The sequence below is a fragment of the Syngnathus leptorhynchus genome, chromosome 11 (assembly GCF_054491065.1).
Source record: "Syngnathus leptorhynchus isolate UIUO chromosome 11, UIUO_Slep, whole genome shotgun sequence".
In the NCBI taxonomy this organism is placed as follows: domain Eukaryota; kingdom Metazoa; phylum Chordata; class Actinopteri; order Syngnathiformes; family Syngnathidae; genus Syngnathus; species Syngnathus leptorhynchus.
Genome location: NC_141205.1, coordinates 9,956,234 through 9,972,708, shown reverse-complemented (window position 1 = coordinate 9,972,708; position 16,475 = coordinate 9,956,234). Strand labels below are relative to the sequence as shown.

Here is a 16,475-nt window from a genome sequence, read left to right as displayed (position 1 = left end):
ATTTGTTTATCTTGAAAAGATGCAACCCTATTTGCATGCTAAAACGAGTCTTTAAATTAATCCACATTATTGAAATGTTGTATTTATCCTTGCCCCTATACGGGCTGGACGTTTCCCTCATATAACCACTGGAGGGCGCTACAAATCAACAAATGCTCTCTGAGCCACAATGCACGTACACTACAGTGCAAGTAGTTTTTGAAAAATAGTGCGACAGTACAGATACGGTATATTTTATTATGAGACCAATAAGAGTGATTTTTCTGAACATAAAAACACTTGCAGCCTCTCTAATTTATTTCTTTAACCTGGATTGCAACTACTTAGACAGCAATCCAGAGAATAAAGAAAAAAATGAGGCCAACCTAACAGAAGCGCCGATTCCAGAGCAGTAAAAAAAAAGACGAGTCAACAATAACGTTGCATTGAAACAACTGCTTAAAATTGATTAATTAAAAGCACAATGCAACCAAAAGATTTACTTTAATATTACAAAAATGCTATAAAGACTGCAAAACCTACCTTAGATCTACTATTTGATGTTCCAGTGTTGTGAAAGACAATATTTAACTTAAAAATGTTCAACTTGAGCCACTTTAAGACGAGTTTAAAAACACAAAAAAACTCCTCAACCTCAGTCCATCTTCTTTGGAGAGACCACAATCTGAAAAGCTTATTCATGTGATGCCAGTCAACTTGAAGCCCTCTTTGCCTTTGAAACTTCACACTTAGGTCCTCAAAGTAAATAATACACATTGGACTTAAATTAAAGAAGTATTGCTGTCATTCGCACAAGACCAGAGATGGGTTGTAACAGAACACAGTTCCTCATCAATCCAGATGGTGGCGTTCAACCCAATTCTGGCGGTTTGTTATCGTACTGCGGTGGCGGCGTAATGGGCTCGATGGTCACCGGGTTGTGCGTGGGAGTGCGGATTTGGATTCGGAAGTCCTTCAGGTGGAGTTTATCCGACTTGATCCGTCTCACCCGTAGGGGGCGCAACAGGCGACTGGCCCGGCTGGTGCTGCGCGTCGGAAGGCTGGGCTGCCTGTCGTTCTGTGGCTCGGCGGCCGCCGCTTCCGTCGGCTGCGGGGGTGTCACGGTGTCATTGAGAGGGGAGTCCTCGGTGGGCTCGTCCCTGCCCTCGTTCTCTACAGCTGCGATAATGTCCTCGTAGGACGGCAGGTGGGTGTTGCTCTGGCGGAGGTTGCTCTGACGCACCGGGTAGTCGCTGCTGCCGACTACCTCCTCGTAGGTCGGCACGTTGAATGCGGATGGATCTGGCACCCTGAGGATCGATAACAGAATATCAAGCAAACCACAACTTTCCATGAAAAAAAAAAAAAAAAGCTTTCTCTAATTTCCAAACACTTTGTCGTACTCACTCTTCGCCATCGCCGGTCACATGGTCCATGAAGGCTGATGCTCCCGGCGCCTCCGTTTGCTCGGCGCTGTCATTCGCTCTACGCTTGCTCCGAACGCCGAGGCAAATGGACAGGAGCAGCAAGGCCAGGCCGACGCCCACCAGCACCATGGCGACCGAGGACGACTTGGAGAGCTGGCCTTCTTTGCCGTCGTCATCGTTATTCTCTACTGTGAAATTGCTGGACGAGTTGGTAGAGCCGGCCGACTCCTCGCCGTCCACGGGGATCACCGTCCAAACGATCATGACCACTCCCAGCGCAATCAGGCCCACTCCCAGGGCGCACAGAGCATAGTGAGCTCCCGAACCGGAGCTCTCGGAGCGGGAAGACCGGTTGGCGGGTTGCTCGCCGCGGTTGCAAAGACCCCGACTGGAACACATCCCTGCAGGGTGCGCTGCAACACACATCAAGGTTACGACACCGGTTAGGTGGTTCGGACCAACGGAACTCAGGGAATTCGACTATTTGGAGGTCAAGTGTTAGGAGTATAATTCTAATAGCCTTTAGGTTACACACGATACTGTCGCCCCCTGCTGTCTATGGGAAATAGTGCAGCATTTTCCCAATATTTCTGTAATAGTTACTTGTGTAAAATTAGTGTTTTTAAATATTTGTCTATGCTCGTTTAGTATCTGTGTATTTTTCACATTTCTTCAACTAACATGCTTTAATTTTTCTAATGGGTCAGGTTATCGTATTTAATTATTTGCTAATATTTCAGTATATAGCAAACTAGATGATTGTATTTTAAGAATATTTCTGGAAGTATTTTTTTTTTTTGCATTGGCTCTCACAGAATTGTGCCACAGCCATGAGGAAAACTCTGAATGACATCTTGTCAATATCGCAATAGCACGAGATACGTGATCCATTTTGATCACTGCGTCTTCTCAACTCTTATGTATTCCAAAAGTAGTGTCAATCATTAACCTCTGCCACATAGTGGGCTGCAGTTCTTGCTGTGAGTGCCACAGGTTCCTGCCCAATAGTGAGCAAAGCACAACTTAAGTGTCCTTCAGCCCAGCTTCCACGCACGATACACTTTCTTTCAATAGTTGAAACTTTTAAGCCCCTTTTGCTTTCTGTATAAAAAGGTTTCATGGTGACACAAAATTAACGCCTGAGTGAGTTCACGCTTCTTGGGGCCTGGGTAAATTGAGCAAAGCCAAAGACTTCCTTAATGGGTGGCTTACCTGAGTCACAGGTGTGTTCGTCTAGTTCACGCACACATGGAAAGGAACAAAAATGCAAGTTAAAAATAAAGACGGCTATACTACAGATGAACTATTCAAAAGCCACGAAAGTGTGTAATTTTCCTGGACTTTTAATGAGTTGAGTAGAACTTGGGTCCAGACTACCACCGCTTTCGTTAGAGGGACACCTCCTTCCTTTTCCTGCCTGGCTGGCTGGCTGGTGGAGCGCGCCTCAGTAAGTGCACTGACCCGCTTGGTCCTAGCGCCGATATACTTCAAAATAAAAAAAGAAAATAATGTACTAAAGTATACACATTTTTTTTCCTAAAAACATTTGAATATGGCTTGGGCTACTATGGTATATAGCTCAAGTTCAAGCTCACAATATTATTAGGACTATTATGAAAATTGAGACTATTAATATGATTATTACGACTATTATGAAAACTGGAATTTCTCGAGACAAATTAGGGCAAATTCAGAATAATAAATCTACAAAGGTTTACTTGCATCTCTGATTAAAACGTTTAGGGAAAAAATGTTAACCAGTGTAAATAAAATACAATCAAAATATGCACAAAAATAAAACAAATCATTTCCTCAGTTACTCGGGAGCTATTATTATTAGGTTTTATTTGTGCTAATACTATAATTAGAACCGTTTGCACTGTGTATGTCAGTGAACTTAAAGAGGAAGTTATGTCAAATAACTTTCTTGACAATGTTTTATGCACTTGCAGTAGTTGCATCACATGACCAAACAGTTGAGCCATAACTTTAGCAAGCTGAGCCTTTAAGCACTGTGATGTCAATTTCAGTGGATAGCAAATGGCAGTACAAGTCAAAATACCTGTACCCTGAAATGTATACAAATGGTGGATTTTCCTGCTTTATTCATATTCCACAAACAGAATATGAATCAGAACAGAACACTTAGACTAGTGGGAGTACAAAGTACATATGATTGTAAAGATTTTGTAATTCACAGCTTGGGCCTGTTGGAGGAGCCCTCGAGAATACCTTGGAAATGAAAGCAAAACGATCTTCATGCTGGAAAAACAAATTCCTTTAAGTGTCTTTTTGCATGTTTGAACTTGCTTTCCCTCAAGAACATTGCGTGGAGACGCCCTCAAAGTGGCGGACGAACCTGTTTTCTGGCTTTTACCCACCTGAAGTGTGTTTTAACACAAAACAGCCTACAAGTGGAGTATTATGTCTGCTTAATTTGTAAATATAATCCTGATGATATAACAAACAGGAGAAACGTTTTATTCATTTGACCTCTAGGGTGTTCAATGCATTTAAACGTTTGGACACACTTGTTACTGCAATTATTAACTTAATAATGGCAGTAATTATGAGTAATAATAGCAGTATCATATGACAATGACAAATATATGAGATATAGAATTATTTCTGAAAGTCCCATAGTGACTTATTATTCTCTTGATAGATTTCTTCATTCTGAAGTCTTTCAACGAGTTCCCTATAAAGGCAAAATATGAGAATTAAAAAAGACAAATATGAATACTGAATAACTTTTTGGCTCAAGCGTAATTCATGTTCTTTAACTATGTAAATGAAACAGGATCTGTCGTCCTATATTTGTGTTGTCTTGACCACGACCACTAGATGGGGCCACATTGTCTATGATAATACAGTAGTATAGTAAGGCTTTTTAATTTGATTAATTTGTTTTAATTGCACTAATTGTACCTCATATCCCAAACACCAGTCAATGGAACAGGGGAGTGTAGATATTTTTTATATACACTATATCTACTGAGAGTGGTTTAAAATGGCGAGAGTTAAACAATACATTAGAAAAAAAATACACTTACTCCATGAAACATGTGTTCTTTTATTTTAGAAAATAAGGTTTCATGTCCAAAACGTCCTCTTTATCTGCAGCAGATAAATACTTATTTTTTTTTTTTTTAAATAAAATACTTCCATAGATTTTGTCTTTTATTCCACGTTGCCTAAATTACAAAGTATTAAACAGAGACATGAAAGGAATTTTACAAACAGGATAGCAAACCAAAATGAGCAAAACAAACAACCTTTATGAATGATCTATAGCAATGAATGGATGAATGAAAATGGAGGGGAAAAATACTAAATACATTTTAGCATTTCTAATATGATTTGCATGTAATAATATAATAACAGTTGTGAAATAATATTGATGTTCATTTAGCTTACATTCAATGGTGGTCTGAATTATTGATCACGGTTTATCTGAGCAGAGGTCTTTATTTAAAGAAATTAAATAGTATTTATGAAATGATATATTTGATCTTTTCCTACCACCATAAATAAATATCAATCTTTATGAAAAGCATTCACTAACACCGTATATTTTTATTAACTGTATTATTCAAAATTGGATTATTATACCAGAACAATATGATCATTTACCAATATCATGAACTATAACTGTTTCTTCTGATATTTGAGAAAATACAGCATTTTTCCAAGAATGAGACTTATGGTCAGTAATTCCTCCTTTGCGTTATGATATGACAACACACAAGTGCATAAATAACAATTTTGGGACATCCAAGTGAAGCATGTGCCTGTTTTTGCCCATCCTCCCAAATGGCCTTTGTTAGATATAAAGCTGCTTTGTCAAGCGTGATGAAATAAAAATTGAAAAAAAACCCGGTAAAAACACAGATTTGCTCTATTTACACATAAACAGCAGTCCTTCAAGTCTCCAGTTGAAAAAAGAACAAACAAACAAACAAACAAACAAAAAAAGTAGAACATCAAGACGAGATAATACATCATTTCTACAAATACACGTGATAATAACCCCATGTATATATTTATATGCAAGTACACATATATACATATGCATACATGTACATCTATAAATATATATATATTTTACATACATACAATTTTAAGCATACAATATACTATACATTTGGTGGGATAGCAGTCTCTTTTAGGCATTTTTTGTTTTTTCAAATTGGATACCTCCCCCCTAAATAAGCTCATCTCATACACACACGCACACACACACACACGCAATATCACCAGTCAGCATCCTCCTCGATGTAATAGTCGGGTGTGGCTGTACCATCAAAGAGCCCCGGGTCCAGGGACTTGCGCTGTTTCCCTCGGGCGAAGACGCGCGACAAGGAGCCCAACGTCATCTTCTCCTTCTTTTTCTTACGCTTCTGCTCCTCCAGGTCCTCCATGGACTAAAGCGCACACAGAGAATGCCTCAGTTAGTTGGAGAATACTAGATATGCATTACCTTAGAGTGAAGGAACAAGGATGGAAAAAGAAGAGAGATCCTATATATGGTATTTTATTTGATCTTTAATATGTTGAAGTGAAGGGAGGAATTTAAATGTATGATTAAAAGTTAAAAAAAATGTTAGTAATAAAATCTACTGCAATAAATGTTATTTTATGAATCCTAGTTTTCCAAATAGTGCCCAGGGTGTCAGTTTACCCGATGTAATGTTTATTGGGGGTGAGGCCTTTATTTTCTTCAGTGACAAATTAAGAGGGATTCACAGTTCACGTTTAGGAAAAATAAAAAAAGACAATTAAAAAATAACATTCCAGTTGAAACTCCACAAATACTAACCGAAGGACATCGAATTGCATTGAACAAAAAATTCAACTCACCAAATTGTTCTTCTAAGCAAGGATATACTTACCTTGATCCCCTTGGCCTTTCTCAAAATAATATTGAGAAAAAATGCGAGGATTGGTAAATTCACAGATGCTGACCAACAATTATGATGAAAATATATTTGTAATGATAAAGGCCTCCCCTTAATAAATGCCTTACACCCCTAAATCGAGGCTTGTTGAAACCTTATGCTGTGATGTGCACTGACATGTGAATGATCAATTTCTTGGACATTTTGACCCAGAATTGGTTTATCAGTGAATAATTGGAATGAAACAAGACCACCACCACCACCACTACCAAGAAAGCAGGCTAGCACCCACATCACACACACGCACATGGACGCACACACAAGTTACGGGCAGCTCTTACATTGCAGAGGGAGTGCGTCCGGTGACGGGGGGAGTTGATGTCGCTGGGCGTGGACGAGCGGTCCCCGTCGGCGGCCGAGGCGTCAGAGATGACAGACGGCTGGCGCGAGTGGCAGGGACTGATCCTGACCACAGCTAGCGGTGGTTGGATGCCACAAACACACGCAGACAAACACACACACACACGCGCACACACATACGTCGTCCCAGAATTGAAATAATCCCACTGTTAGTCTGAGAAACCTCAAGGACACCCGTTATTAGTAACACCGAGTCACACTCCAAAAGCCATTTCATTAGGTACACAAAGCATCTTTGACAGTGGTGGGACGTAATGACATAGAAATACTTTCTACTGGTTACTACATGTGGCATTTTTTTCATATGGAAAAGTGTTATTTTGGTAGCCTGGTCTGTGAACTTTGACCCTAGTATCTGTGTGACCACTTTTCCCACATCTGAACTTGAGTGATACCTAATGAAGCGTCTGTCGAGTGAGGAAGGGAGGAAGGATGATGCTACCTTGTCTGTCGGCGTTGTGTCCGTGGTAGAGGGTCTGCTGGCTCTGCCGGATGGCGGCGGTCAGCGGAAGGTCAGCCTGCATCACCCACTCCTGACTGCCGTTTACCACGGGCTCGCCGGCACTGGCGTTGGTTGTGGAGGCTAACGAGTGGCGCTTGGGAACGTCTTTCGTCAGTGTGGCTAGAGACTGCTTGGCCTGGTCAAAGGTGGAAAATAAATATATATATATATATTTTTTATTATTTTATATTGTATTTTTTTTTATTATTTTACTGGATTTTTCATTGTCATGAGGTTTTATTTTGTTTTGACTATTATTTTATTGGATTTTTCATTGTCATTCGTTTTTATTTTGTTTTGACTCTAGTCTATTAAAACCAATTCATTTTAATTGGGTTTCATTTTTTCAAAGACCATTTTTTTTTGGGGTACAACTCTTGTATCAGATCTCTATAAAAACAAGAGCAGCAAGTAAAAATGACAGTTCGCAGACATCACTCACCATAGTGAGCTCGGCCTCCAGCTCCTTGATCCTATTCTCCTTCATGTCCAGCTGAGAGCGCAGGAGGTTGGCCTGCTCCGTGGCCTCTTTGGTCTGTCGCCTCAGGTCCCACTTCTCCCTTTCCAACACATCCTTCTCCTTGGCTAGCACTCTCACTGCATCCTCACTCTCCTGCAACAACAAACGCAGCCAATTGGTCACTTTGATGCGTCAATGGCGTGATGCTGTGAATATTACCTGAAAACCACAGAAAAAAAAAATGCAGCTTCTCAACAGAATATTGTATAACAGGCGAACCAAAGCATTGTTTCATTCCATTCTGCAGAATTTTCGAGTGGAGCAAACCTTTCGGTGCTGGTCGTAGTTGCGTATAAATTCTCGGAGCTGGTCCTCTCGGCTTTCCAGTGTCGTGTACAGCTGCTGCATCTGACTCACCAAATCGCTTTTCTCCCCTTTTAGACGTTTACGGTCGGCTTTCATGGCTGTAATGCAACATGCAATGAGTCATTCTATGAACTACATGCGCGATAAAAAAAAAAAAGATCTTTAAATTAAACGCTCTGAAATTAAATGTGAGCATTATTATGATGATTTTTTTTTATACTGCTCACAAATCACCCCCAGGAAATTTAGCTGAAAGCCACAAGAGGGCACTGTAAACAAGCTGTGAACATCTGAGAAGATTCAGTAAATAAGGATTTGGACATGAACTGTATCCCCTTGCACTTGTCTTACGAGGAAACAACTTTCAACGCACGTGTCGTGCACTTGCGCCTGCCCGCACGGCATTCCTAGCTGTCAATGTTCTCGTCCCATTCATATTTCACACACACGGGATTCTAAACCTGTTCAGTGATTGTTACACAACACATCTAACAGATCATCATCAAGAATGAGATAAACGCGGTTGCTTCACTAAATTGAAACTCAGCTAAAAACGGGTAGCAGCTGCCGTGTTACATAATGCATCATCTTAGAAAACAATGCAGGATAATTGGTGCATCATACACGAGGTTTGCATTCACAACACTGGATTCTAAGCAAGGACACTGTCAAACAACGACCAAAAAATAAATAAAAACCTCCTCTCTACCCTCTTATTAAAATAACTACAACACTGGGTAATGTTCGTGCCATATCATAAATGCTATTGGACCTCTTTATTAATTTTTGCTTAATTATTTATCATAATGTTAGCACTCAACATCAACTTGCAGAGCAGAAATGAATACAAGTAAAAATATCCACAGTCAGCAGATGATCAATCAGCATGTGTCCTCGTCATAATGCGATCTTTCTTTAGCAAGTTACTCGTGATCAGGAATAAAAAAAAGCTCAACTGGAAATAGGGCATGTGACCTTGTAAGGCCTCCTTGGCGTGGTCCAGCTCCTGCTCCTTGTCACCCAGCTGGACGTGGAGCTCAGCTGCGGAGAGCAGGCCTGCGGTTTCTCCTCCCTGGGACTCCTCCTGCAAGTCTTTGCCCAGCATGTCCTTCATTTGCCGTAGTAGGTGCACCTCCTCCTGAAGCTGGGCCACCTCCTCGTGCAACAACACTGAGGGCAAACAAGACGGAAAAAGGAGTGAGTCAACTTTGGGAACTTTTGGGAAGTGGTACAGAATCTACTGATTCTGCGCGTGTAAGTCTTGTAGTTTAAAAAAAAAAAAAGATTTTATTGACTGGCCAAAGAAAATGGGGTGTTTTAGTACACACCTACACACACCAAAATGTCGTAGAATCTCGTGTGCCTGTTTTCACATGATGTCGCATGCTCTTTAGATAATGAGCTCTTCAAGAGTTTTATAGGACAGATGGAGGGAAAGATACATGAGGACAGACAGACAGACTGATAGGCTCATCCCAGAGCACTGAATACTTTCCTTAGTAATATAACACCGTGCCAGGCCCCAGGGAAAACAGTCAAACAAACAGGAACGACAGGACGCAGGACCTGGTGGGCATGTTTGACAAGCCATAGAAAAAGAAAAAAAAAAGACTGACGACTATTTGTACTTTATACGTGACAAGAGTATTCCAATAAACTACAGTATTGTGCTGGTTTGCTCTTGAAAGTTCTCCTGTAACCATTTAGACTGCCACAGGGACACAATTAGAATGATGGCAGGATATACAGTGGGCTCTTTTCCAAGTGCAGCTGCAGATGCTCAAAAAGACATGTAAAAGCTCTCAGTTGGTTTGGGAACACTCAACCACAAAAAAAAAGAACTGCAAGCAGGAAGTCAGTGTTTGTTCAAGTTCGAGGGACCTGCAGTATGACCACAGAGGTCCGTAGATGCAGGAGTCCCATGTAGCCCCGAAGGCTAAATCCACTTCCTGATTTGTTTACCTACAGTATAGCCTTTACTTGCTGAGGGCAGCCCAAAGGTTGCTTTTAATACCCATGTGGAACTTTACAGTGTTTAAAGTTGAGCAGATAAAATGAAAAGGAATAAAATGAAACAATTACATGCAAACAATGGAATATAAAATACAATAATCACACTGGGCATCTTGCACTAACTTGTATCTGCTCCCATATGATAGGGGATTATAATAGAAATTTGAGAAAATTACAAATATTACACATGTAGTTGGGGCCATGACAGCAAACCAACTAACGAGAGATATGTACAGAATCTTGCTTTATCCACTGCGGAAAACAAGTACTTTATAATTAGCTGTGTATATAAGTGACAGCACAATATCAATTAGACCCTCCGGTACTGGTGTGAATAAAAATATGATCCATTAGAGGCAGATTTTACAATGAGGCTCAGTGACGTCAACATGTCACAAGTTGAAATTCGAATCATCCCCAGTAAAAAGAGTCATTTCATTCACTGCAGCCTCTCCGTTCAAGAGCTATTGAAACGGAGCAAAGCCATTTGAACACACTCTTATCAAGTTAGCTCACATGCTTCTGATCCTCCGTCAGGCCGTGAAGATCCTCCTACCGTAGAACACCAGGCCGCTCTGCCTCCCTTTACTCTTTAGCCCGCCCGTTCAATTAACCTCTCAGCCTCGCTTCTTATTAAAGTGTCCATCAAACTGGCCAGGAGCGGCTCTTCACTGCTATGCCTTGTGATAAGATCACACAAACACACACACTCTTAAAAGAGAGCAAGTGGCAAAGTGATTGGCTTCAAGAAAAGCTAGGGGGCATTATTTTTATTCCCTGTATAAGTATTGAAGCACTTAATCAAATTGATGTGCTAAAATGTACATTTTCTTACTTCGATGTCATCCTTCAAATAAATGTTATAATAGGCATCACATGATTGTGCTTAGAAGTGACGTGTATATATATATATATGAAATGTATATTTTATATATATATATATATATATACATATATATATATTTTGGCTTTGATGGTTTAATTAATGGCTTCAGCCTGCCTGAATTAAACGCACAAGCTTTCAAAACACAGACAACGATAACAGTTTTCATTCCTTTGCAAAGAAAAATAACAAAAACAACTGAGCCGTCTTAACAAGTACGCAAAGCATCAGGGAACACCGAATTATAATATTGTAGAGAATTAATAGTCAAAGCAGTTATAATTGCTGGGATTAGTCTTCTTTTGTCAGATCCAAAAAGACAACCTGAGGGAGATTTCTTTTTCACAGCTAGACTTCCCGCGCCAACATCAATCCATTGCACATTTTTCTTATAAATGATAGCACGGTTAAAAATAACTAATCCGTCAATATATGAACGACGACGCCCACCGTAGAGTCAACTCCAAACCGCAACAAGCAATAATAAGCCAAATGTTCTGCTCGGGTGTAGACTGCTGAAAAGCACTAAAGCAGCAATTAGCTGATAAGAGCAGACGTTTCGTCAAACAAACGGGGAAAAGTCTTGAAATGGCGTTGATAAGAGGACTCGTCACAAGGATAGAGCACAGCAACAGAGTCCTCTTTCTCCCCCTCTGAAAAAGTGTTGCATAAATTGGGATGAACGGATATCCATAATTGGAATGAATTTAACCCTTTTCACCCTTTCTGATCAAAAATCATCCTGAGCGATTATCATTTGCTGTTGTGGGTGCGATTTTGTTTCTCTTCGATCTGCTCGGAAAATTATCCCGCTTTAAACTATGATTATAGTAATAAATGTGCAGAATCATTTTTACCAAGTTCGCAAAGGGCAATTCTTGGAAGTCTCCAAAACAATTAACCAGGGCAATTATCCCGCAGTGTGATTTGTCGGCCTGGACAATGGTGTATGTTGAACCTGTTTAATATTTTTAATGACAAAACCTTATGTCAATAGTAGCATAAGTTAGGCCGAGCCTCGGGCTCTCTGATTGAGACGTGGAACGATTGTCGATTAGAAAGCCACTTGAAGCTTTTATTTTACGATCTTGCCAATGAGGAGCATTATTTGTTATTTATAAATAATAAATAAATAAATAAAATAAAATAAAATATATAAATATATAATATATATAATATAATATATAATATATTATATATAAAATATATTATATAATATATAAAATAATAAATATAAAATGCAAGTACCAAATAAGCTAACACATATCGCCTATTTTCTAGCCGACTGTCTCTCACAGGTTCTTCTCGGTCAATCTTGGAAACTTCAAAGTCATTTGTGTGCGTTATATGTTGTGTTGACCATCATGATATAAGAGCAGTTAAGCTGCACTTGCCCATTTTCTTCTGAAATTCAAAAACCGGTCCCCCGCTAAGAATCACTAAGTGTCCCCAGTATTACCTTACGAGTGCACTGGTGTGTGCAGCTGGCTATTTCTGTGCTTCATTATAAAAGGATGACTGGTCCAGTGAGCTTTGCCCTCCATCTAATTACAGTGTCAAGATCAGACTCATAGACTCTTGATTAAATGAATCACCCAGGTAAAAGATGAGTCTTGGATGATTGGAGCTTGCGTGAATTGGAATAACTCAGAAAGGTTTGATCGGCACGGCCCGTCGAGTATGTTTGAATATATTGGAAAATGTGGCTAGCGATTGCCACAAAGTATTTACATGTAAGGACATATGGTTTCTTTTCAATGGCCAAATCTGAAGCTGTTGTGCAAATATACTCGGCAAAGTTTGGCAGAGGACTCCGTCGCGCTTCTCTGAGCTGATTGGTTAATCGTTAGTCTAAACCGCTGCGCTCATGGCATTGATTAGGCTTCATCTGGAAAACGCTGTTTTCTGTCACCGTGCCAGATCGTGGAGATGATGCACAGATTCCAGGCTGCTTTACAAAATGCTACACGGTGACGCATGAAGGGATGATACAAAAGTAATTCTGTAATCCAATTGTCTAGCTAGACATCAACCAACTAGTATGCCTGTAATCCTACAGTAAACCAGCCAACTACAATGCCGATAATCCAACTAACTAACTGACTAACTAAACAACACAGTAAACCTGCAATACGCATGTAGGGATAAAAAAATAAATAAAAAAAAATTCATTCACTACATGAAAAGATCACAATGCAGTGTTGACATGTATCAAATTGGCGTGTTCACGTGTTTTTCATGTGTTTGAAGTGAAGTCGGCTTTTTAATACTCGCAGTAGAGGATTATTATGCGTTCAGAGAATTAATAAAACTATGATAGAGATAAGCGTGGCGGAGACTGATAAAAGCTGCATAGTATACAATACATGGCTTTAAATATTAACTAGAGAGTGATCCAAACAGGATAATGAGCACAGTGATCAGTAAGTCAGGGAGAGACATCAAGGTTATTGCTATGTGATTTGAATGAGAGGATTTCAACGTGGCAATTCATGCCAGTTCATTACTATGCTGAACACTAGTCCTAACACAGAGACTAAATATAATACGAATATTAAAAAAAAAGTCCAAATTAAACAACGTAATGTATATTTGGAGCCGCCACCGGCATCACTTTCACATGCACAGTGAAATGATAGGATCTGCTTCTTTTCTTTTTTTGCTTTTCTTTCTGTACAATCTGTCCTACTGATATTCATCTGGAATTTGAGGTTGTGACTACAACAACAAGGCCACAAAAACACATAAATGGAAACTTATTGTACAAAAATAATAACAATAATTTAATATAAACAAACCGTGATGTAGCGTGGGATTACTGTATCCACATACGCATATACTATTATATATATTACTGTCATGTTGTCTATTAAAGTTGAAATCCCATATGCACGTGATCCAACGTAAACTATGCGAGCCTGCTTATGCCTGCTCATATCAACATATCCACATACCGCCACGTTCGTGCGTACTATGCTTACATTCTATTGCGACAGATGAACAGATAAGCACGTCGTCCATAGGTACTATCTAGGTCGGCGCGTGGTGACAACAAGGTAGTGCAGATCTCTCCTGGCCAAAACCAATCTATGATATTCACCTTCTCGTGATGATAGAAAGCTGGGATCGCTATCCAGCTTCTGCAGACCTTGTTGATAATCTGATCATTTGAATCAGCGGAGACATAAAACATGCAGGACACCAGCCCTCGAGGAACAGGGTTAGGTATGGGTATATTTTATGCTAAAATATTTCACAAGTTTAAATTCTTATTTTTGAATTATTATGAACATGTTATTCTTAAGGTCATGCTTGTTTCAATGACATCATCACAATGACATCATCCATACGTGATCATTTTCTGGAAAACCATAGTAATGCAAAAGTTACACTTTATGTTAAACTGAGACTGCAGTATTCTCACAATGACATTATGAACTTCAAGCCACTTCAGTCTCGGCGTAGACATACACACACACACACCAACGTTGGCATACGCACTAAAAAGCCCGGACGTGTGCTTGTGGGTCACTCACCGGCCTTGCCCTCCTCCCTGACAGACCTCATGGCCTCGTCGGCCTTGGCTCGGCTCGGCTCCACTGTCAGGCCAGTCGGTGTGAGCTCTCATAGCAAGTGGGAGCAAACAGCAAACACACACACACGCACACTGACAACACGCTCAACATACACAACATACGCTCAACCGCCCAGGCCCCGCCCCAGAACAGGAAGTGCTCCCTTGAGAGCGTCTTTCTCGTTCTATGTGTGTTTGGAGGGACACACCCAGAAAGTTGTCCCCCCCCCCCCCCTCCTGCGGGAGGGACGAGAAGAAGGAGGAGGCGGGGTGGCTGAAACTGCGCCTGAAGACTCAGGTGACAACAAGCCAGGTGAGTCAGAGGCACACTAATGCCATCTGATGGCCGACAGCTAAAACGGCATGGAAGGGACGGCACAAAGGAACCTTTCACACAAAGAAGACATGCGTGTCACGTTTCTGTTACAGAGGCAACAATTTCCTAAAATAACTTTTTTTATTGTTCTTGGGGTTGAACTAGTCAACTTGTTCACTAGTCCTCAGGCAGTGGAACCGGGCCATCAATTACAATCAAAATGTGGACTATGGTATCACATTTTAAACCTGACAACTTTTTGGGGGAAATGTGTGGAGGCAGCACGACGTATTGTGCAGTGTATCAACACGGCACCAAAAATATATTTTGTCTAATGGCTGGGCATGCAGTGCAGAGATCCAACTATTACAGGCCTTTAAAAAGTCAATTTTCAATAATATGTCCCCATAGGGCTTTTTAATACACGGTCAAGATTGCTGCAATAACTCCATCCAAATCCATTAAAAGCTGACAGAATTTCTTTTTGTCTTAATAGCTACACTTGACAAAATGAGAAGAAGTGAACATCCCCTTCCAGCATTGGATCTCATCTGCACTCATTGCTTTCATTCTGACACTTCTTCAGCTGCATCATTTCCACTTTCTCGCTGCCTTTTATTCACTTGAGCTTAACACCTTGCACCGACCGCCATGACATTCATTGGCTACTGCTCGCTTTTAGAAGCCTGCAGAAGTCGTCAAAAAAGCCCTCGTCCTTTAACTGTCAGTCTGCATTTTTAACAGAGATTATAGCGAGAGAGCCACAAACGAAACAAACTGAAATATTTGATATAGTCACACAGAACACAGGCCCGACTTTTGATGGGGGAAAAAAAAAAAATCAGATTTAGCTTAATCTTAAACTGAGAAAAGGAGACGGGAAAAAAATGGGAAAAGCAATGAAGGGCAGTAAAGGGTGTGGAAAATGGATAAATGGATCAAAGGATGTTACAGCACGACATAAGGTGATGCAGGGTTGCCATGGCAACGACGGAGGATGCTAATCACTGTATTGGAGCATTAAAATGAATTTGAAGCTGTTCTGTTTGAGTCACATGATTCCATACTGTTGGTTTGTTGAAAAAAAACAAAAAAACAAAATGGAGATCAGATCCATACAGTGCCGTTAGCGCCGAGGCTAGTGCTAACACCTTATGAAAAGTATCCTGGCTGGTTCATCAACTTAGTAAAGCACTCAACTAGATCATGCAAGCTTCCTATGGCCACAATAGATTGATTACAAAATAAATCATTATATTACAATTTTTTTATTTACAATTCAAAATTATATATACCCATCGTCCTAACAAACGACAACATTCATGTAATTTTCTAAAAGTAGATTTCAATCACAATACCCATCCATCTATTTTCTGAGCTGCTTATTCTCACTAGAATTGCAGAGAAAATATATCCAAATATATATGTATAAGGTTACAGCTAAATATGGTATATACTTTAGTATTATAAAACATGATAGTACAGCTGTATCCAGAACGACGAAGCCTATTAGCAGAATCAATCGCGACGTGTAAAAAGAAATGGACACAAAGGGTTTATGGATACGTGCTCAATAGCTCTTCAAGATGCTTTCTCCTTGGAGAGCATAAATGGTGTAACTTGTCAATGTAATTATC

At 40.1% G+C, this 16,475-nt stretch overlaps 2 protein-coding genes across 3 annotated transcripts in view; both read right to left on the bottom strand.

The window, feature by feature from the left end:
- Positions 1 to 217: 217 nt before the first annotated feature.
- tmem51b (transmembrane protein 51b) lies at positions 218 to 2,850 on the bottom strand. Its single transcript, XM_085924086.1, has 3 exons — positions 2,619 to 2,850; positions 1,387 to 1,819; positions 218 to 1,289 (listed from the first exon to the last, which is right to left on the bottom strand). The coding sequence occupies exons 2-3, from the start codon at positions 1,803 to 1,805 to the stop codon at positions 851 to 853; spliced, it is 858 nt and encodes a 285-aa protein (XP_085780212.1). The 5' UTR covers positions 1,806 to 1,819; positions 2,619 to 2,850; the 3' UTR covers positions 218 to 850.
- Positions 2,851 to 4,479: 1,629 nt separating this feature from the next.
- Positions 4,480 to 16,475, bottom strand: part of kaznb (kazrin, periplakin interacting protein b) — a 48,628-nt gene continuing 36,632 nt past the window's right edge. Inside the window, exons 6-11 of one of the 2 annotated variants that reach the window (XM_085925096.1) lie at positions 9,028 to 9,222; positions 8,014 to 8,150; positions 7,669 to 7,839; positions 7,167 to 7,362; positions 6,646 to 6,779; positions 4,480 to 5,830 (exon numbers count right to left, since the gene is read on the bottom strand). In XM_085925096.1, coding sequence (XP_085781222.1) covers positions 5,660 to 5,830; positions 6,646 to 6,779; positions 7,167 to 7,362; positions 7,669 to 7,839; positions 8,014 to 8,150; positions 9,028 to 9,222 — 1,004 coding nt within the window. In that variant the 3' untranslated portion in view covers positions 4,480 to 5,659. The remainder of the gene's footprint in view (positions 5,831 to 6,645; positions 6,780 to 7,166; positions 7,363 to 7,668; positions 7,840 to 8,013; positions 8,151 to 9,027; positions 9,223 to 16,475) is intronic. The other variant, XM_085925097.1, reaches the window with a different exon arrangement.

Coding starts and splice junctions, on each gene's coding strand:
- tmem51b (XM_085924086.1), bottom strand. CDS start 1,805: ATGTGTTCCAGTCGGGGTCTTTGCAACCGCGGCGAGCAACCCGCCAAC. Junction 1,290..1,386: donor GTGACCGGCGATGGCGAAGA/GTGAGTACGACA, acceptor ATCGATCCTCAG/GGTGCCAGATCCATCCGCAT.